Source organism: Pteropus vampyrus, unplaced genomic scaffold, assembly GCF_000151845.1.
Source record: "Pteropus vampyrus isolate Shadow unplaced genomic scaffold, Pvam_2.0 Scaffold23, whole genome shotgun sequence".
NCBI lineage: Eukaryota > Metazoa > Chordata > Mammalia > Chiroptera > Pteropodidae > Pteropus > Pteropus vampyrus.
The window spans coordinates 2,788,992-2,810,728 of NW_011888804.1; the positions used below are offsets into that span (position 1 = coordinate 2,788,992).

General features: G+C 39.3%; 2 protein-coding genes and 1 pseudogene across 6 annotated transcripts in view; 2 read left to right on the forward strand and 1 right to left on the reverse strand.

The window, feature by feature from the left end:
* The window catches only part of BRAP (BRCA1 associated protein), a 39,601-nt gene extending 19,139 nt beyond the window's left edge, over positions 1–20,462 (reverse strand). The window contains exons 1-10 of one of the 3 annotated variants that reach the window (XM_011355804.2): positions 20,242–20,387; positions 18,299–18,460; positions 17,476–17,674; positions 16,188–16,377; positions 11,145–11,258; positions 9,315–9,463; positions 5,494–5,569; positions 4,903–5,041; positions 4,458–4,567; positions 2,440–2,529 (exon numbers count right to left, since the gene is read on the reverse strand). In XM_011355804.2, the coding sequence (XP_011354106.1) occupies positions 2,440–2,529; positions 4,458–4,567; positions 4,903–5,041; positions 5,494–5,569; positions 9,315–9,463; positions 11,145–11,258; positions 16,188–16,377; positions 17,476–17,674; positions 18,299–18,460; positions 20,242–20,323 (1,311 nt within the window). In that variant the 5' untranslated portion in view covers positions 20,324–20,387. Of the gene's footprint in view, positions 1–2,439; positions 2,530–4,457; positions 4,568–4,902; positions 5,042–5,493; positions 5,570–9,314; positions 9,464–11,144; positions 11,259–16,187; positions 16,378–17,475; positions 17,675–18,298; positions 18,461–20,170 lie in introns of all 3 variants that reach the window. The other 2 variants (XM_011355802.2, XM_011355803.2) reach the window with 2 other exon arrangements.
* LOC111737112 lies at positions 12,129–12,247 on the forward strand (annotated as a pseudogene).
* Positions 20,463–20,574: 112 nt separating the features above from the next.
* The window catches only part of ACAD10 (acyl-CoA dehydrogenase family member 10), a 37,716-nt gene continuing 36,553 nt past the window's right edge, over positions 20,575–21,737 (forward strand). For all 3 annotated transcript variants that reach the window (XR_002779306.1, XR_002779307.1, XM_023528225.1), the window contains exon 1: positions 20,575–20,684. Coding sequence is in view for 1 of the 3 variants with exons in the window: in XM_023528225.1 (XP_023383993.1) it covers positions 20,602–20,684 (83 nt within the window). In the remaining 2 variants the exon portion in view is untranslated. The remainder of the gene's footprint in view (positions 20,685–21,737) is intronic.

A 21,737-nucleotide genomic window follows, 5' to 3' on the forward strand; every position in this document is an offset into this window, starting at 1 on the left:
TAAAAATGCCAGTTGTGGCCCACCAAACTCATTTCACAGTCCACAACTGGAAGAAAAGCTGATATACATGGATCTAGAGGTCCAAAGAGAAAAGAGGTATCTTGAAGGGAATTCAACTGTCCTGATGGCTTACTCTATGTTCTTCAAATATGGCTCAATTAAAACTAAGAACCTTCAAATGGTTATGAGAATCATTTACTAGAATAGACTCTGCTCACATGCTATAATAACTGCACCACCTAAAGCACTAGAGGACAGGAATAATATTATAATTGAAGTTCATAATGAATTTCAACCTTTATCCCACATTAACTTTTTATGAGGCCCACGAACAAGAATCTCTGTCAGTGAAACCTATGATCAATTACTGTTTCTCCTTGCACATGCCCTATTGCTGGAGGTGCCAAAGGACAGAGGACTGGTCAAAAGGAGTACAGTGGCAGGAACAAAAGGCTGGCATCATCCGATAACTTACAGCGAAGCAATATTTATTATCAGAAAGCAAAATATCCTTCTCAAGCCCTTTGAGCTTTTTACATTAGGATTGCCATTGCTTTCATCTTACCCCTACCTAAACATAAACACAAGTTTCACAGTTTTAAGCTTCCCTGCCCTTTGACTTTTCATGAGTTTATGTTAGAGAATGCAGTTAATCCTAAAGAATCTTAAGGGGCAGGGAGAAGACTGAGCATAGCTCTCAAGGGTCTGCATGAAGCACCTGAGGTGGTCACGCTGGTACAGCCATAGAAAAACTCATTAGGGAGGCTACTCAGGCTGCCAGTGCTCCTCCCCGGGAGTCGATACTTTGACATCAAGTGGCAGAGACCCATGATTTCTCTCCTGAGTGCTGTCAGAGGCATGTCCTTCCCCCATGTACTCTAATCAAGACCTGTTCAAAACTAGTATGTCGAGTGACCTCAAGTGCCTCTGAAAGGCACATCCATTGCTTAGGAGGTTCTTGTAAGAATGTCACCAAGAACTTTTAACTAAAGATCACTTTAAAGCTGATGTTAAGTCTTTTAAAAACCCAATTTTTTCTCATTTGTAGGCATACCCTGAAACTGGGGCCCATGGGCCTTGCATAAAGCAAGAACTTGGCCCTGCCTGCTAAGCTCCAGGATAATCCTAGCTACTCAGAGGTGAGCCCCAAGCCCAGATCTGCAGTCCCCATCTGAAGGCCCAGTTACTAGTAGGGATTCGTAAAATTATTAAAATAATCATTAAAAATTTTAAAGCCTTTACTTACTACTAAGTGAATCAATAAATTACAAATACTGTCTGTAGGTCCAAAAAATGGTTCCTAGAATCCTAATTACCCATGAACCCTCAAATGCTCACTAGTTTTCAAACTGCCTTCTTTGGAACCTTCAGAGTTTTTTGTACGTGCTGGAGACAATGGGAAAACCAAGCAGGTGGAGCTGTGGGCCCTCCATCCAGGTTTCCAAATAAAATCACGCTACTTTTCTTTTTAACGTGTTGAGAGTAAAGAATGGCATCTCGGTTAAGGGATTACTTTGTTAAAGTCTGAAAACCACTGCCCTAGACCAATAAGGCACCATGGTGACCACTGAAGCTTCAGCATCTCTGCCCAGTTTTGTCCCTATCAACTTCGAAGTATCATCTTGTTGCCTCGGAGGCCCATGTTTGACTCTCCGAAGCAGCTGTTCCCAGGTTGACAAACCAACTGGCTGGCTCAAATTACAAACCCTCATGTACATACTTCTATTTTTTTTTTTTTTTTTTGATAGAATTGCACGAGGCACTAGAAAACCTGACTGAAGTTAACAAACAATTCCCCCAACCCCCGAAATATCAAAATTCTAAAGCCTTTAAATCCAAGATTTCTTTCTTCCTTTCTTTTTTTGGGGGGGGTACATACCACATATTTTATTTATTCCTTCATTAGTACAGTATAGAGCTCAGCATACAGTAAGATTTTAATATATTCTTCTTGACTTAGTAATCCTAAGTGAGTATACGTGTGGTTCCCTCCCCTTCTTAAATTATACTGAGTTGACAGCATTTGCAATTGAGTATTTTTGTCTCTTCCTTTTCCTCTTTTTGACTAATTTCATTCTCACTATAATCTAGAATTTCTTGTTCCCTGATACTGCCTTAGGCTAAGTCTCTAATACAATGACAATTCAGGTGTTTAACATTTCTCTCTGGAATTCTGAAATCTAGAGTTAGGTTACTAGGGTGAGCCAATTGACTCCAAATTCTTGTTTTCTTTTTTCTACCCAACTCTAGCTTTATGAGATATAACTGACATACATATACAAAGGTTTCTTTTTAGAGGCAGAACAGTTCTTTACCTGTATTTGAGACTAAGGAGGAAAATTCTAAGATTCTTTTTACCCTGTACTCTGCCTTTTTCCACACCGTTATCAGAATGCCTTGCCATGTGACATTTCAGCAGTCACTAAACCAGAAACTTACCTCTTCTGCAGTATCCTTCTCTATCCTCACTATCTTGTTTTCCCAGTAGATTCGCTGAGATTCCAGCTGGCTTGTTAGTAAATATGAATACTAGAAAGAGAGAATAAACACCGAAAACTCAGTCACTATTGTCAATCTCTAAAATCCAATTAAAACTTGACTTTTAATGACCTACAGAAGAGTAAGAGTAACTATCAGAATATATATTACGCCTTGGTTCCACTCTACTTACTAAATCATAATTAAAATGCTGTCCTTCTGGGGCTTATAATCTAGTCAGGCACAAACAGAAAAATGTGTATAAAAAAACCTTACATTTCTGTTCAAACAGACTTTAAAAAGAACCACATGATTTTTAAATCAACGTGCAAGTCAAACCAGCTCATTCATCTACCTCCTTCCAGGAAGCTGTTCCTGTCCCTTCCTGCCTTGAGTTAAGCTCCCCCTCTCAGCATTTTCAGCACTCTGCCTATCATCAATAGCACTTACAACACTAGCACTTAATCACTGGGTTACCTGCATGTCTCCCTGAGTGGACTGTAAATTATGGAAGTGAGGGTTATATGTTTATTTCTGTACCCCCAGTGCCTGGCACATGATGGATGTCAAGAAATGTTTGCTGCCTGTCTACATGAATGAATGAACAGTGCTGTGTAACTACAGGGAAAGGATAGGTGGCTTCTGACAGTAAGATATGGTAAAACTTCTGAAAGAAAGTGAGATTTGAGAGGGCTCTTGACAAAGGAAAGGAGACAGCTATAGAGAGATCTGATTCCAGAAAACTACTGGACTAAGCTGTGAGCTGTGGAAATACAAGTCTCTTCAGAGATGAAGTAACACCAATGAGGCTGGGGTGTAGGGTATGGAGAGGTGGGGTCTACGGAAGGCTCTGGGGTATTATATTGAGAAATGTAGGCCAAGGAGTGGCAAGATCACATCTGCATTTTGGAAAGACTATATCCTAAGAGACTAGACCTAAAACATATTTGTAGGCTAGAAAAGAGATTGAAGGTGTAATAGAAAGGACAGCTGGGAGAATGTGTGTCACTAGAATATATGCTTCGTGAGGACAGAGAGTTTGTTAAATGCTGCATTCCCACCACCGGAAAGAGTGGCTGACAGACTCAATAAATATTTGAATGGACATTCAAATATTTATTGAGTCATTGAATGGACATATTTAGTTATTGTAGAAGAGTTACTTATTCTAAAAACTGAATGTAAAAGGTCTGAATTTTTGTCATATCAATACAACTTATTAATGATAACATCACCTTTATTTTAGGTCATTCTACTGAATCTATCAGACTTTAAAAGTCTGGAAATAAGCAAGTTTTCAAATGTCCCTTTCTTTCCAAGGTTAATGTATGTTTTTAAAACAACCATTTTGAAATTTATATAAAACAAGACTCATATTAAACTCCTTCATTAACATAAAATTTATACTACATCAATTTTATAGTAGATGAGATTTACTGCTATGAAGAAAAATCAGATTGTGCTAGTTTTGTTTCTTCAAATATATGATGCTTTATGTATATAAGCATCAAATTCAGAAAATATATACTTTGAGTATACATTTGAGTATATAAGCCTCTAATTTATAAAATGCCAGCCCAATACATATGGAAAAGTTTCTTGGGCATGGAAAAATGCTATTGGGGTTTCCTCATTCTGACCAAGTCTGCTCAGTCTCTGACTGCTACTGTAATGCCAAAAGGAAGGTTCTTAACTCCCAGTTTTATAGCAGCTTAAGGAGGACAACCTTAATACTGGATCTTATGACAATGAGGAATATCACTTTCAAAATAATAAGGCACAGTGAAACTCAGACTTTCAAAGAAAATCAAACAAAATAAAAATATTTTAATAATCCTTCACAGCAATAATAGAACTTTTTTTAAAAAGTTGACATGCAGAATAAATGGCAAAATTAAAAGCCCAAACCATCTTTCAAGTTATAATAGTAAAAAGCAGTAGAAACAGGTATTTAGTAATTACTAAAAACATTATCTTACCTCTAACTGTAAGGCATCTATTTTCTCTTCCTGGCAAGTATCACCCTCGCATTCATACTGTACTATTTTTCCATCTGTTTTACTTGCAACCAGCCGATGGACATAATTATCTAAAGAAAAGAATGAATCAACCAAGGCACATTTCTCTCAGAATGAAAAAGGTCTTCATACACTTTTAACTTTGACAAAATTTTTGATTTTACAGATCTAAATTGCAATATTGGGCCAAATTATTTGAATTTTTAAGAAGAATGACAGGACAAGAGTGGAAATATTAACTCTTTTTATAGCATGCAATTTAGGCCATTCACAGGAAAGAGTGCCCTACAGGGCTTGGGTTTGCCACAGCTGTCAGGAAGATTTCAAGCTATGAGAGAAAGTGGAGGTTCTGAAAGAGGAATTTTCGCATAGAATGAACCGAAATTAGAATTAGGGCGGTGTTCACCTCCAGCATAGTCCCAGACCCGATGGTTGGTGAGCTGCATGGCATATGTGTGCTGGGTTTCCTCAAAGTGCTTATAAGCATGTCGACTTACATATCGTCCACATCCTATGTGGCCACATATTAAACAAATCCAAAGGTTCTGCCAAGAAGAAGGTTTGATCTTAATTAGTTATATAAAAATCCATGCCCTGTCCAATTTGGGGTGGGAAGGGAGCTGACAAAGAATAAAATTTAGAGTGGTTTCTACTGGAGTTTTGAATAAATATGTTTAAAATCCAACAAGCAAGGATGCATTTACCGGTCGTTTTCTCACTCTGATTTTTATGGAACTCTAGGTAAACAGCAAGAAAAAAAACTCATAATTTATCAATAAAAGACTAAGCTGTTTCAAAGAACAAAGAATTAGAGCATAAAGTCTTTTGCTTAAGAGTCAAATAACTTTTGTAGTTATATTTCTTGCCTGATTCTAGACCAAAAAAAAAAAATCAGTTTCAAAAGAGAATTTATAAGAATTTAAGCCACGCGGGACAGAAGAAAACCACAGACAGTTAAAACCGTGTTCAATATTCTTTCCCAACACCCATTACTTACTTCTTGAACACCACACTCAAAACACTTATTTTCTTCAACTGGCTCTGGAGTTTGACAGTACCGGCAAACAGGGCACCTATCCAGAACACCAAAAAATGATGGTACAGATTAAATATGAAAGACAGCTGTTACACAACCCAAAAGTCAAAACCTGAATTTTAAATCCTCCCTCTCATATACTTTTATCATAACTAAAAATATCACTCAAAAGACAAAAACACTTTTGAGCTATTCTCAAATAAAATAAGAAAATACAGAATCTTGATAAAGCAGAGGAAAAGGGAGAAATTTTGATCTGCCTCATACCTTTTCCTACTCTCCCATCTAAAGCTTACATAATCAAAGAATATCAACAGGTTAGAATCAGGAACTTGAAACAAGTTATTAATTTTGTTTCATGTCTGGTTATCCATAAAGTATTTTTACTTTAAACAACCTACCTTAACCCTACTTTCCAAAGGTTTAAATCACTTAAAATGTGCCCTGTCCCTTTAGTTTGTTCCTAAAACTTAGAGCTAAAATCTGTAGTAAATTTCACCAAATTAGAAAAAAAAAGATGTTAATGTAGTTCCTGAAATGCACATGACATTTTTCCATAAAATGGACATTACATGTAAGAAGACACTGGTACTCTGTGAGTACTCAAGTTCTGATTTATAAAAAGCCAATAAAAATGGTACTGAAGCCAAAATCATAGATACACAGAGTAGAAAGGTGGTTACCAGTGTTTGGCAGGAGGTAAAAATCAGGTACAAAGCTTCAGTCATGCAAGATAAGTTCTGCGGAGTTGGATTACATCAATGTGACAACAGTTGACAATATTGTACTATGTACTTAAATTTGCTAAGAGGGTAGATCTTCGGTGTTCTCACCACAGAGGGGAAAAAAAAAAAAGAAGAAAAAAAGGGAATGGCAAAGGTATGAAGTGATGGATATGTCGATTGGCTGGTTATGGTGAATATTTCACAGTGTGCATACTGGGTCATATGCCTTAAATACATATAGTTTCTGACTGTCAATTAAACCCAATAAAGATGGAAAAAAAGGGGGCATTGAAAAAACCCATTAACCCTTTTCAATTATACCCAAGACAAAGTAACTGAGTTAAGTATCAGTCAAGAATATTTGTGTCAGGTGGGCAAAAATGATAGAAAGTGAGTTATAGTTGACACTAAATAAACTGGCACCAAGAAAGAATGTTCAAGATACAATTAGTATCAGTTTTCCACCCAACTGAGTAAATAAAACCAAGAAAAGAAGATTAGCAGGAAGAACAAGTTCTTGTCACAGGTAGAGTCTGTCTGTATTTCCTAAGGGAAAGCTGAAGAATTCAGTCTGTCTCTTTCTTTCGTATCAAAAGAGAAGGCAGAAGACAAATTTGAAGAAATAACAAAATGGCAGGTGGTAAATGGCAGGCATCATGTCAAAGGCAGAATCTAGCTCTCCGTTATCCCTTTAGTCTGTGTGGCAGCTGCAGTCATGGTTTGATGAGAAAACAACAAACTAATTCTGAAATGTAATTTTCTACATTGTGGCAGAATGATTTTTCTGAAATGTAAGTATCCTGAGAATAAAGAGAAAAAACATTTCAAAAATAAACTTATTTGTACTAACACAACTAGCACTCTATGATACGCCATCTCATCTATTAAAAAAAAATTAAGTCTATTAAATTTATCCTGCCTTCCCTTTCGAAAATAATTTTAAGTTGTTATCTTATTTTCCTGAAAAGACATTTGGGGAAACCCTCCCAGAATGTCCTTTCCTGACATCTCCATGTAAAAAACCATCCTTCAAGACCTGGTACCAATGCTACCTCCTCCACACAGTCCTTCCTGACCATCCTGGAGCGGGAGTCATCTCTCTTTCCTCCAATCACTACCCAGAATTGCATGCTTTCCTGTGTATGTGTGAAGTCCCTGACTTCAGACTGAACTTCCCTGAGGAGGTTCTGTCTGAGTCTCTCACATCAGCACCCAGCACTGTACTATGCATATATTAAGAATTCAAAACCCATTTGCTGAAGAAACCACATGTATACTGAAGGCACCTGCCAGGCCTCATACCCCATTTAGAAGGTTGAATTCTAGCCCCAGTTCTGGCATTCTCTGGCCATGACACTTTCAGCATGCTGATATTTGCCTTGTAAAACGAAGAGGTTGGACAAGGTGGTCATTGAGGAAACTTCCGCTTTAAAATGCTATAGTTCTATGACAGTAGAACCTGTACTGAAAGTAAAATTGGAGTGGCAGGGAACAAAGTGTCCAGAACTTACATGGTGTACAGATGGACACGAGATACAGATAAACAGTTTACGGAATGCACACATCTCAGTGTGGCTTTATTCCAAGTAAATTTAAACCTGGACAATTCTCCAATAATAACACAGAATTGACTGAGGTCTCTATAGGATTGGGGCAAGATTCTTTTCCAGCTAAACAAGCTATGGAAAACCCAGGGTTTATTTATTTGCTCAAAAATATTTTCAGCTACGGCCATGCCACCCTGAACAAGCCCGATCCCATCTGATCTTGGAAGCTAAGCAGGGTCGGGCTTGGTTGGGAGACCACTCAGGAAGACCAGGTACTGTAGGCATTGTAAGCTGACAAGGTCTTTGCAATCTGTGAGGTCAACCAAGGGTTGCCTTGCCTAAAAAAAAAATATATATATATATATTTTTTTTTTTTTTTCCCCAAGCTCCTATAATGTTCCAAGCTCCTATAATGTACCAGGTCTCCTGCTAAGTGTGAGGGGCACAGCAGTGGACAAATCAGACAAGGTCCCTGCTGTGTGAAAGCTAGCATTCTTCGTCTGGTCACTTGAGGATGGAGAACAGCTTCCTATAGACTTTCACCCTTCCTAACTTCTGGGCCTTGGAACGTGATCTTCCTCTTCCCATGTACATCCCTCCTCCCATGCTGCCTTCTCCCTGGTCACCCTCTTCATGTGGCTAACTCCTACTCATCCTCTTTCAGATGCCACTTCTCAGACAGCCCTGGCTGTGTCAGGGCCCGAGTTCTCCAGTCACGACGCTGAATACTGCTCCTTTGTAACACCTGTTAATGGCTTTGACTTCACATTTAATTGTGTTTATTTGGTTCTGCGTCTTCCACTCTGTACTGGGAAAGCCACAAGGCCAGCGTCTGATCTACCTTTCTAGCTAAGTCCCATGGTGCGGTTTGCAAAGGGAGCAACAACCCTTGATTAAAAAAAAGAGGTACAGGTTACATCTCAGTTCTTTATCTGTACAATGTCGCCCTACAAGTAAGGACTCTGTTGCACTGGGAAACAGGACACTGTAGGTGTGTGTGCACTTCATGCTTAGTGACTGCTATTACAACTGGCCACTGAGCCACCAACATTTATCACATTTATTAACAATGTGATAAATCTAAAATGTTAGATTGCTATAGGCCAGTGGATAAGAAAGCGAAAGTAAATGGCAGACATTGGTGCAGGTGATAAACGAGAGTTCAGACCTAGATTTCATTTTAGTGCTTTAAACAGCTTTAAAGCTAAGCTTCACTTTTTTTCTTTTTCTTCATTCTCTGACTCTTGGAAGGAAATAATAACTCATGCTACTTTGTGAAATTCTACAAGAATTCAAAATCAGCACACTAAAAAGGGGTTGGTCTAGAATGCTCATTCCCATGTGTACTAAGGAATGTGAAGAAGAAAAATAGAAAGCCCTTGCACGTGACCTCATTACTCTTGTGGTGCCAAATATCTGCAATAATTCATTTTTGGTGGTGGCTATTTTTAATTTTGGGAAAGGATAAGAGTGGGCTTTGAAAGGGCGGGAGATGAGCCACTGCACTTACGTCGTGTCGTCCCAGCGCTGCAGACACTGGCTATGGAAGCTGTGGTTACATAACGTGGTGAGGATGCCATTCACAGACTCGTCCATGCGCTCCAGACACACTGTGCACTTGGGGAGCTCGGTCAGGTCCATCACGGGGAGGCTGGCGCCCTATAGTGAAACACCTTGCATAAGCCTCACTCTTCACCACCAGTTCTATTTTTTCTAAAAAATAATACTTTTCCTATTTCTTTTTGACTCCTGGCAGAATGTTCTCAACATTACTGCTCTGTGAAAATAATTTAAATTGGTAAGATTTTAATTCATTCAACAAATACTGATCAAGCACCTCCTATATTGCCAGCACCATGCTAGGCACTAGGGATGTGGAGATGAACAAAGCAAAGATCCCTGCCCTCACAGAGCTGACATACTAGGAAAAGAGACTACTGCCAAAACCTAACAGGGAATCTAAAACATTACCAGACTCCTAGCTGTAACTCTAAAGGTCTATGGCTATAACACAACACAAGTGAATCAAAGCAACAGAATAGGAATGGATCTGAATAGTTTTTCCACGGAGTAAATTAAAACTTAACACTTTCTACTACGTGATAATAGTATCAACAACACTGATTTTATTTACATATTCGTTTAACACATACTTATCGAGTCCTTGCTATGTGTGCCAGATGCTATTCTAGGTATGGAATGATGGTGAGTGAAAACAGATTCAGTTAGTCAAAAAAAAAAAAAAAAAAAACAAGGTCAGCCCCTGCTCTCATAAAGTTCAGACTCTAATAGAGACAAAAACCAAGTTAAAAAAAATGTGTAATTATCACTAGTCATAAGTTCTATGAAAGAAAAGCAAAGTATGGGAAGCTATAACAAGGTGTGAAATGTGGGACATAATGGTTTAGGTGGTCAAGAAGGGCACCCCTCTGACAGTGATGTTTGACCTGAGCCCTGCTGGCTATAAGATGGGCAGGAGTTATTGAGGCAAACGTGGGGAGGCACACACATAAGGACATGCGGAGAAAAATTACATTAATCTATGGTCCCTAAAGGGTAGACATTTACAGGAAATCTCTCAAGAAGCCATGTTCATTTAGAGAAAACAATCTATAAAACTGAGGCCTAGCAGAAAGGAAGCCTGATTTTATCACATCGATTTTTATTTTACCTAACATAACAGAAATCCAATCAGAACTTACTTCCATCAAGCTGATTTCAAGGTATGAAGCCTTTTAGGTCTACTTTAAAAGAAAGGAAGTCTTAAAAAGATAACAGAGGTGAAACCACTACTTTATAAAACGATGCAAGTGAGCGCACATTTTAAGAAAGGTTCCCAAGGTGGGTGGTAGCTCAGAGCAATTACAAACTGCTCTCAAAATAGAAACAATTAGGATAGGGTTTGAGAGTTGATACTTAAAACAAAAACACTTCTTTTAGGCTTCAGGCGATATGTCATTGATCTAGAATAGATGAACACTCAACTTCAGTAAGAGAGATAATATCCTTTTTTTACATTTTTGGACAATTTAAAAAATTTGAGATAAAATTTACCATTTTAAAGTGTACAATTCTGTGGAGCTTTAAAAAAATTTTTTCAGTATACTGACAAGTTTGAGCAACCATCACCACTCTAATTCTAGAACAATTCTATCACTCTAAAAAGAAACCTCATCCTCATTAGTTACTCTACAACCCTCTCCCCCGCAGCCCCTGGCAACCACTAACCTACTTTGTCTCTATGGATTGGCCCATACCCGACATTTCCACAGATATCCTAACATTCAATTTTATACACTGGGATATATTTATAGCAAATGTAAGACTTAGTCACACTTACATCTTCAGATTTTAGTACTTCAGCCCTTTCCACATAGACCAGCTGGCAAACATCATCTTCTATTGAGTTGAACTGGCGACCATTGCATGCCATATAAAAACTATCTGCATCGGCCTGGGTACACCAATGAGGAAAAGGAAAAAATTAAGAGAGATATCCTGAAAACATGCTTTGTATTCAAGACTACAAAGCTCAATTATTCTCTTCATCAGCTTTTAAATCTTATACTTAGGAGAGAAAGCAGCCACCAAAAGTAACATCTATGGAAGCAGGAAGCAGGTTCATAGGCCAATCTAACTCTGCAGGTCAATATCCTTCATCTCTACTGTTTCCTGATACATGACAGTTTCACTTGAACTAACAGAAGCTACTGAAATGCAATAAGCTGATAACTAGTACAGTTTTAATATTCAACCAGCAACGGTCAACATTTCCCTTGATATCAGTATTTTTTTTCCTCCAGTCAGCACTTTCACAGCTGCTGGAAGTAAACACTTATTTTTGCAAAACCTGGAACCAAATCATAACTGACAGTTATTAGGGAATAGTCTTTTTAAAAAATGTCAGCATCTATGTCAGACAAAAATAAAGGACCAGTGGAACTGCTTTAGAGTGAAAAGCCAACTCCATCTCTTCAATAAACCAAATAACAATAATATATGATAGATCATCTCTTCAATAAACCAAATAACAATAATATATGATAGATAAAGATCCCATTAGGAGATTTTCCGCAACCTAGTGTGTAATACCAAAAGCAAAACTCTTAGCCAAGATCAACATGAATCAGCCTTTAAAATACTAATAGTCTCATTCCCTGGGAATGGAAGATAGATGGAATCAGAAGAAACAGTCCCCTTCAGGCAAAGTTCCAAAGGCACATGTCATTTGTGAATATGGACACAAGTTAATCAAATCTTCTAGTCTAGCCTTAGTAGAAAGTAACAAACAGATGATTTCAGTTTTTAAATTTAGCAATTTTTCATCTATGGCCATGCCACCCTGAACATGCCTGATCTCGTCTGATCTCGGAAGCTAAGCAGGGTCGGGCCTGGTTAGTACTTGGATGGGAGACCAGTTAGGAATACCAGGTGCTGCAGGCATTAAAAAAAAAAATTGAATAAATTTAGCAATTTTTCGATGCATCTGAGAGGTCAAGGCTTTTCTGGACCTCACTCCCACATAGTCATTAGCAATAGGAAGCATAGGAAGTTGTGTGCTTTGGCCCTACCAATGTAGACAAGCTGCTTGGGGGAGGAAGGGTGTTCTGCAAAAGGAAATGCCACACTGTCAACCTCTCGGAAGAGATTCCAGTCTGTACCAGGCAAAAACAGTCCTGCCTGTCTACCCACACAGAGTATGGAATCTTACAGCAAATGCTTGTAAGCTTTTCAGCAACTTTTAATTTCACTCCAATGATGTAATTCAAGTGTGGATTCTTAATTATTTATGCTTTCTTAATATGACCAACTGAGCTAAACAGTGAGAATGACCAATTTTGAATGTAGTTATATGTAGAGAGGGGCTTTCTTTCAGCAAACAACCTATGTACTGGGTACAGCACAATTTAACTTTAAAATGTTAAAAGCTAATTCTTGAATAATACATCTCTTTAATACTAAGAAGAGGAGACCTAAAATGGCTTCCTTCTTCTTTAAGAGCAATGACTTTTTCTTGAAATGCTTATGGATGAGTAAACAGCACACTGAGCAAATGAGGGAAGAGACTGCCTGGAAGCGAGGGCTACAGGTCAGCTCCTCAGGGCCTCAAGCACCATCAAGAGCTGGCTGCAGCTGCGCCAGCTGAATGAGAAAAGGTAGTCCCCTCCTCAGACCTCCAGTTTGGTAAATGCTAAGCGACTAGGCCACCTCAGAGGAAGGGAAAAGGTTTATGATACTGGGCATGTGATAAAATCTACTCAACATCAGATAAATTATTCCTTTCTTGGAGTTGTTTATACCAGAGAAACGTACTTTTTGAACACATTGATTTCTTCTTTAAATCTTGGTATTGGAAATGTAGCTGCACTTGTTCAGATATTTACTAAGCACCCAGCATGTGCCAGGCACTGTGCTATGCACTGGGATAAGAATAGAGAACAAAATATATATGCTTCCTACTTCAACCCCCACTGCAATACACAAAACAAAAGCCTGAAGTTAACAGCAAAAAACATAGATGAAACAACTCTTTTATTTAAAATGCTTGCATTTGCAGGAGCCCCAAATTGAAAGAAACCCAGCTTTTTTCCCCCTAGTCCTTGTTCTTATTATTCTCTTCTCAGGATAAACTCAAGAAAAAGAAAAATCCACTATAATCAAGATTCCTTTACTGCCATGATGATCGACTATAATGTTGAGAACACATTTTTACTTCTCAAAAGAGGGGTCTCCTTGGCTGTGCTAATCATGCAAGTGAAAATGAGCCAACGCAGTCTACTGAGAAATAATCTCTCCTGTTTTGTCCCGAAGAAGTACAAAATTGAACCCCCTCCTGCCTTCCTATGTCCTGATGAATTACGAATTCCTTAACCAAAGACTAAGTTTCCTAAAGGTCACATTTCAATCTTGTAAGCACACCCCTCCAGCATAAAGCTGAAGCCAAAGGAAATTCAAGAGAGTATAAAAGATATAGTGAAGGCTTATTAGTTAATAAAAATTCTCTGGTGAGAAAAGTAAAGGAATAAGAATATAGTTAGCTACCTAAGCTATGGAGTCAGGCTGCTTGGGTTTGAATCCTAACTCTGACATTTATTAGCTGTGTAGCTTTGGGTAGTGACTTATCCATGTTTGTTTCCTGAACTATAAAAGAAACTTAATGACATCTACCTCATGGCATTGTTGAGAGCAAGCGAGGAGCTAATACATGAAAAGCATTTATAACAGCTCTTGCATTTAATAAATGTTCAACAAAAACTATTAAGTCTATTATTCTCATTAGGGCCTAATATTAATTTAACGTCAAGTCATACCAGGAGGGTGTTTTTAGGCCTCAAAAAGTCCCTGACAGAATGAACCTCAGACCCTAATCCAGCATTAGCAATAAATACAACTCATGATACCAAGGTCAAGGGTTCCCCATGGGGATCATGGGAAAGAGCATGCAGCAAGCTGTTTGAAAGTCTCAGAAAACATCAGTCAACTTGAGCAACCTGCACTTGGTCAAAAGACAGAGGTGGAGAAACAGTAACAGACATACAGAGAAAAATCCATTAACAGTAACAGAAAATTTCCACAGCATTATCTGCATACTACGAAAAACTTGCCATAGAGAAGTTTGTGGGTTTATTAGACTTCAGACAACTTAACAAGTCTAATATGTTCTTAAACTTTTTTTCCTTCTGTTTCTGTGACTTTTCCTATGTTACTTGATTGCCATTAATTTTTAAGTAGAAGCTATAACTAAAATATTGCTATTACACGATTTTTTTTGCAAACTGTGACTATCTTCCCCACACTTTCCTCCCATTCCTACTGGAAGAGGGGTATGCCCTAGGGCTCAGTCCCAGCTCAGTCACTTACTTGAAGCTGTGTAACCCTGGGCAAATCACCAACCTTTCTCTGTCATCAGTTTCTCCATTTGTAAAAGAGGGAAAACAACAGTACTTGTCTATTTCTTAGGGTTATAGTGAAGAATAAGTGAGATAATGCACGTGAGCGGTACAGAACAAGCAGTCAATAAAGGTTGCATATTATCATCGCTATTCGTACTGTTACATGTGCAAACAAATTTATAAGTTTTAAAGTACCACTTGCCGATTATTTGCAAAGCTCTTCAGTGATCCTGGAGGGTCTCTTGACAGTCAGTAAATGCAGTTGTTTTAAGTGTTTTTCTGTTCTCAGGGTCAACTTGTGAAGTCTAAGTCTCCAGGATAGTTGAAACACATTTTAAATGTCTCCTTCAATGGTGGGAGGCTTTGAAAGGCCAACTATAACAATTGTGCAAGCTCTTGTACACGGAACTTCACACTTAGGGTTCTCTTTCTATGGGCCACAGAACAGGTACACCTATAATCCAACTCTCACTTCTCCTAATTTCCTCCCCATGGCAAATAAATGGCTGCTACTGCTGTCAACTCTAGATTTCTATAACAAGGAAAGAGGAAATGACAAGTGGGCCTTGTGTCATGGGCTCTCTTTCACCCACAAACCTCGGTAACCAGTCAGAGGCAATGGAAATGATCCTACAGGCATACCCATTTTTGTCAATCTGCCAGTTGAAACTGCCTACTTATCTGGGGCTAATTCAGAAAGGCTGTTTATCAGTGAGGTGAGAAAGAAGTAACTTTTGACAAAGCTGCATTTCAAAACCTAATGAATGGACAAATATAACAAGCTATTAAAAAATATGCATACTCATAAGAATGAACATATAAAACCAAGAAAATATCTAACACCTTTAGAACTAAGACACATGAAAAATGTTGTTTAATGCAAAAAGTGAAATGAATTGGATGGCAAAACCTTCTTCTATCCAAAAGTACCTATTATAATGCTCAAGTACTTTTAAAAATGGAAAAATCACCATTCTTTCAGTGTTTCTGTCTCTCTACTGCAGTAATATACAATCAGAACTCTAAAGCATCTATAATACTTCAAAGAATGTCACAAAAATCCCTTTGATCCCCAAAATTAAAAAAAAAAATGGATCTCATTTTCTAAAATGTGCCAAAGAACATCTTTTAAAAAGAGAATGAAAACAACAGGGGCATAGTGTTATAATGGTGAATAATAATTTAGTGTCAATTTAAAAAGTTTGGGAAACTATTGCTCTACTGGAGTAGTTACTACTGGATAAACAAACAAATAAACACAACCCTAGATTTCATACCCAATCAGATTTATTAAAAAGTATGGGTATGAATTAGAATCGTGTGTCTGTTAATAAATTTAGAATATTTCTAGAATTACAACAATATCTGAGAAGATACGTATTATCAAGAATCTTAAGTGCAGAATGTTGCAAATTACACACAGCTAGTATCATACAATTTCAAAAACACAGTTTCTGTGGCAAACAGATTTTTAATATCTTAACTTTTACCTGTGCACTAAACTTTATCAGCACCATATATTGATTTGGAGTAGAGTCTCTGATGATTTTCATTTGTTCAATTACTTCGTTAAATGGGGCGACAAACTTCATAAGGTCATGACTGGTCATTGTAGCAGGGACTGTGAGAATACACAGCATGGCACTGCGCCTCACATCTTCTTTTAAGGAGGTCATCTTACTAATAAGACAATAATTAGACTGTCTTGAATAGATGAGGTATAGTTAGTTCAGACAACACTAGACAACTTTTATGTCTAAGAAAATAGGAAAAAATAAAACTTGTAATACTTCACATATCAATTTAAATAGCTTATTATTATTTTACCTGAAAATATACATGGGTATTTGCAGAATCCCTTAAACATATCTGTGATAGAGTTTAAGGTAAACTTAGAAAAGCTCTATATTGCACCCACCACTGAAATTTTTAATCTTCAGTTAAAGGCTTGTTATGATTATAAATCAGCATGAAGCGAAACTGTAGTTTGTGTTTTATTCTCATTAGTATTTAAATAATAATCTCTCATTATATAACTTAGAAGCACAACTCTTAACTATAATCCCGCAGGGTCTGGAAGAGAAAAAAGAATTCTAAACCATGAGGATGTGACTCCGAAGGTTACAGAAAGTGTTGCTGGGTTGGAATAGCTAGAATAGAGGGGAAAGAAAAACCTCCCACAATGCAATATACTTTTGAAAAGCTGCAAACTCACTTCAATGGCTGTGATCCAAATGGCTGAGTATTCACTATTTCCCACTGGGAACTTAGCAAATAAGTTAGGACAAGGAGAGTCTTTAAAGAGATCAGCTACCAATTATGCCAGGAGCTGATGGCCCATCTTAGAGATTATCTAGCCAAATGCTTCTTTTCCTTTGGCCTTTGGCCTCCAGCAAGCTTTGCTTGGACCACAGAAAAGGGTAAAAGGTGGTGATGAAATTGCAATCCATTAAATAAGTTTTTAGCAGCTGCTTTCATAAAGATTTGGTGGGGATGTGAGACTGCATCGATGTTCAGTTTTCCAATCATCTTGCATGCCTACCTTCTCAGGAAATTTTTTCCTAGGAAATGTATCTACATGTTTCCTTTATAAGGAGAAGCTTTAACCCAATCTACAAGATTAACCAAATGTCAAATATCTAAGAATTTCTAACACAAAATATAGGAAAGTACTATCTTTTTAAATCTTAAAATATTCACTTCCCTTTAGTGCAAGAGATTTTTCACAGCCCTAAGGCAAAAAATAAACCAACTCAAAAGGAAGAAGATTTTTCTTACTTTGTCTTGTATAGATGCATAATACCATGGACTATTTCAACTGATGGATTTCCACTGAAGAATGAAATCTGGTCTGGAAGCTGTTTGGATGGAGAATCGGGAGCAGCATTTACACTTTCTTTACTTTGATCTTTACTTCTCTGTGCAGTGGGGGATGCTTCTGAAGACTTTCTTTCTTCCACTGTAGCTTCCAGCTCATCTTTCACAAATCAAAAGTTAGCAATTATAAACTGATAGGAAATATGTTGAAGGATTCTAATCAGATTAAAAGTTTGAGTCAGAAGAATAAACTTTGAGAGAAAAATTGTAATGTGTTGCATTAAGAACTATATTCACAGAACAGCTGCATTTTGGGGGCATCTCAACTTGAAAGTGCTTCTCTCTGCCCAATAAAAATCTCATTAACACCCTCAGAAACTCAAGGATGGCTCTTAACTTTGGCAGTACCGTAATAAAAACAGATGTCTCCTAAGTAGGACAAATGTTTAGGGCTATTAAGTTTGAACACCAAACCTACCAGTTCTGACCACTCCCCTGATTGGAGTGAGCTGGCAGAGCAGAGGGAGACACAACATGCTTATCTGTATTCATTCGTGATCTGCCACGGACCTAGGTGGCAACTCACTGAATAGAGTTGTCAACCCAGCTTGTTAAGATTAATTTAGAAGAAATATTTGGAGAAGCTGAAATCTCATGTTAGGCAGTCAATGAAAGATAAAAGCATGCTAGAGGTCAAAATTGCAGGTTCATTGACCAACACGTGTATAACAGGCAATCAGAGGCTTACATTACAAAAGAAGAGTCTAGGATTTTAAAAGCATACCTGTGTTGGACTTCATGGTCTCTATGATCATATCTGTCATTTCTCGACGACCAAGATGCTGATGTATGATTGCTGCTTTCTCCCCTGGTGACTTCCCTTCTAAACAGGCTACAGCTGAAGCTAGGGTCTTCTTCTTGATCTCCTCATCTGACATTTCCCCGGCTAAAGAACACATGAATAATTAATACCCGATAATAAAACAGGCGCCTCTCCACTCTCAATGTATCCATTGATAGGTTTCACTTTTCTCTCTGCTGCCTTCCTCCAAAATGTTAAGATGCCTTTGCGGTGTCCATCTCACTCACCTCTGGGGCTCCTGCAGTGCCCAGCAGTCAATAAACATCCAGTGCAATAAGTTCAGAAATGCAAGGTTGTTCTAGTGAAATTATTCCCTTTAAGGCAAATCAATGAGAGCAAGAGCTCGAAAAAGATTTCACAGTGATTATACCCAGGTGAACTAACCTTTTTGTAACACCGGGTAAACTGCAACTGTGCATTGAGTGCAAAATGAAGGTATCAAGTCATTATCATTAATGAACAAAACTTTCAAAAACTTTTAGGGTAATTACCTTAAACTACCCTAATTTGTTAGCCTAATGCTATGAATCATATTACAAAAATCTATGATTACTGTCTTAAATCAATGAAACACATAAAAATGAAAAAGGAATTTGGAGACTTGACTGAAATATTCTTAACATAAGTCCTGTCAGGGCAGGGACCAGGCCTGTTTTGCCCACCACTTACACCATAGTGCCTAGCACACACTGGAAGCTCTTTAAGGATATACAGACTAATGATTAAATGAATCAATGGCTGACCCATGAAGAAGTGTATATGTGGCTAATGTAGATTTGGTTGACTTTCAGAACTCAGAAATAACTTTTAGCCTTTGAAAAATGCTCATAACTCATTAGATCATATTTAATCTTTAATTTGCAGCTCTAAAATTCACATACTCAGGAAAGTCTCCAACCATACCATCCTTACTTGTCCATTTTCCTCCCCAAACCAAACAGATCCTCTTGTAATAATTCTCCACACTGTTTCTTCCCTGCCTTCACGGCACTTATCACGGTTGTAATTCTGCATTTATTCTGTAATTAATTCATCTATCTCCCCCAATTATCTGCTGGTGCCATTAACGCAGGAACCATGTCTGATTCTGCAAACAACTAAAGCTCCCGCAGACAGTGAGCATTCAATAAGTACTTCTTGAATGAAAGACGTTATTGTTAGGTAATTGTTTGAGATCCAAGAACAATCTAGTTGCAGTCCCCACCTAAGGAGGTTGTGTGGCTGGTAAGGAAGAGCTCAGACTCTCAAGTTCAGCTTGCTACGTTAGAATCCCAGTTTCACCACTCACAGAGAATCATGGGCAAGTCATTCAATCACTGGGCTTCAGTTTCCCGATTTGTAAAAAGGGGCATCCACCCATCTAACCTAATAGAATTGTTAAGATAAAGAAGATAATGCACACAAGTACAGTGCTGGGGTATAGAAAGTATACGAATGTTAATTACATTTATTACTGTTGTTACCAAGAGCCTAATATTTTTTTTTTTTTTCAAAAAGAACGATTTAATTTACCCAGGGATCGTCAGCGTCCCTGGGTTTCTAGTCCCTGCACTCATAAAGCCCAGAGGAAGGCAACTTACAAAACTCCACTATAACCCAGAGCGGGGAGGCGACGCGCCAGGTGTAAACAGAGTGCCCGTGGAAAGGTACCAGGAGGGAGGGACCGGGAATGTCTTCCCAGAGATGACACCAGGGAAGGCCTCTTAAGGAAAGATGGAATGAGAGGGAACCAACCACTTCTCAGCTTCTTCCTGAGGTAACAGCGCTCGCCGCGGCCTTTCCCCGAGCCCGTACCTCGGGAAGACGGGCTGCCCCTGGGGTCCAGGCACGGGCTACAGGGAAGGCGGCGAGGCCGCGGGACTCACCCGCGGCGCAGAAGCCGAAGCCGGCGGGAACGGGCGAGTGTTCTGCGAGCTCCAGTCGGATAACAACCAGTGACACACTCATAGGGCAGGCGCTGGCCGGCGCGGGCCCCGGCGGGCTCGGGCGAGGCTGGGAGGCGAGCCGAGAGGCCGAGCAGCCAGGGCGAGGAGCGCCGCCACCACCTCAGCGCGGCTGTCGCCGCCTCAGCAGCAGCAGCTCCTCGCGCAATCCTCAGAGCCACAACCACCTCCACTTCCGCCTCCCGGCCGCCGTCGCTGACCCACGGGGGCACGCATGCGCAGACCAGCGCGCGCTCCGATTGGCTGGGGTGGCGGCCGCGTGACTGGCGTAGCAGCGTGGAGATGAGCCTGAGCTCCTATAGACCGTGTCGGGAAGGGGAGACGTTGCGGGCAGTGTGGGTACTACCTATCAGTCAAGCCGGTAGGTGCGTTTGCGCCCAGGCCCGAGTTAACCTACCCGAGAGGCCTTGCTTGGCCCACTGAAGATGACGGCCAAGGGTCCCCGGTTCCGCTAGGTCTCCTAATTGTCCGAGAAATCTGCGCTGTGCGGAGGCGTTTGCCTCTTTTTGCCGCATTTGACCGCTAGCTCTAGCTGTAGGCGGAGTTGCTTTGTGTCGTCCTCACTTTACAGATAGGTACACTTAGACCTAGGTGAACCCGCCTCTCCTAGGGCCCTGGGGTACTCGAGTAGGGACTCGACTGCAGTGTTTCTGTTAAGGTAGGGCGGTGGGCCGGTTAAGTGCACAGTGCTAGAGATAGATCTGGGTCCTGCTCCCCGCCCCGTCACTTCACAAACGTTTACTGTTTACTGAAAGCCTAGGCATTGTTGGGATGGTGGGAGTATATTGCTGAATAAGATAAACACCCAGTTCCTGTTCTTGTGGAGTCGTCCTTGATCACCAGTTTCATGACCTTGAGCTAGGTTTTGTGTAAAATTGGAATCATAACCTCATAAAGCTGAGAGGATGAAATGAATAGAGCCTGTGACTATATCGGTTTTTCTGAGATTCAGCATTCTTTCCAGTATGTCAGATTGCCTTTGGCATGTATATATTGTGAACCAAATCCATATATATGGCATATGACCAAATGCTATTCTAGGTATATGCTATAGTGATATCTGGACGTGTGTAGGTATCTAGACTATGTATGCATAGAACATATTGCATAGAACATATCATGTCCACATGATAATATGTGTATGTATACCTTGTGAATGTACCCTATGAAATATATTTCAGTAGACATAGTTATATTAGGGTTTCTCGATCTCTACACTATTGACATTTTGGGTCCTGATAGTTCTTTGGGGTGTTAAGCAGCATCCTTGGCCTGCCCCACTAGATACCAGTGGCACTCTCCAAGTGGTGACAACCCAAAATGTCTCCAGGCATTGCCAAAGGTCCTCTTGGGGGCCAAAATTGACCTTGTTGAGAATCATTGGTTTATGTGAAAGTACATATGCCACATGCACCACA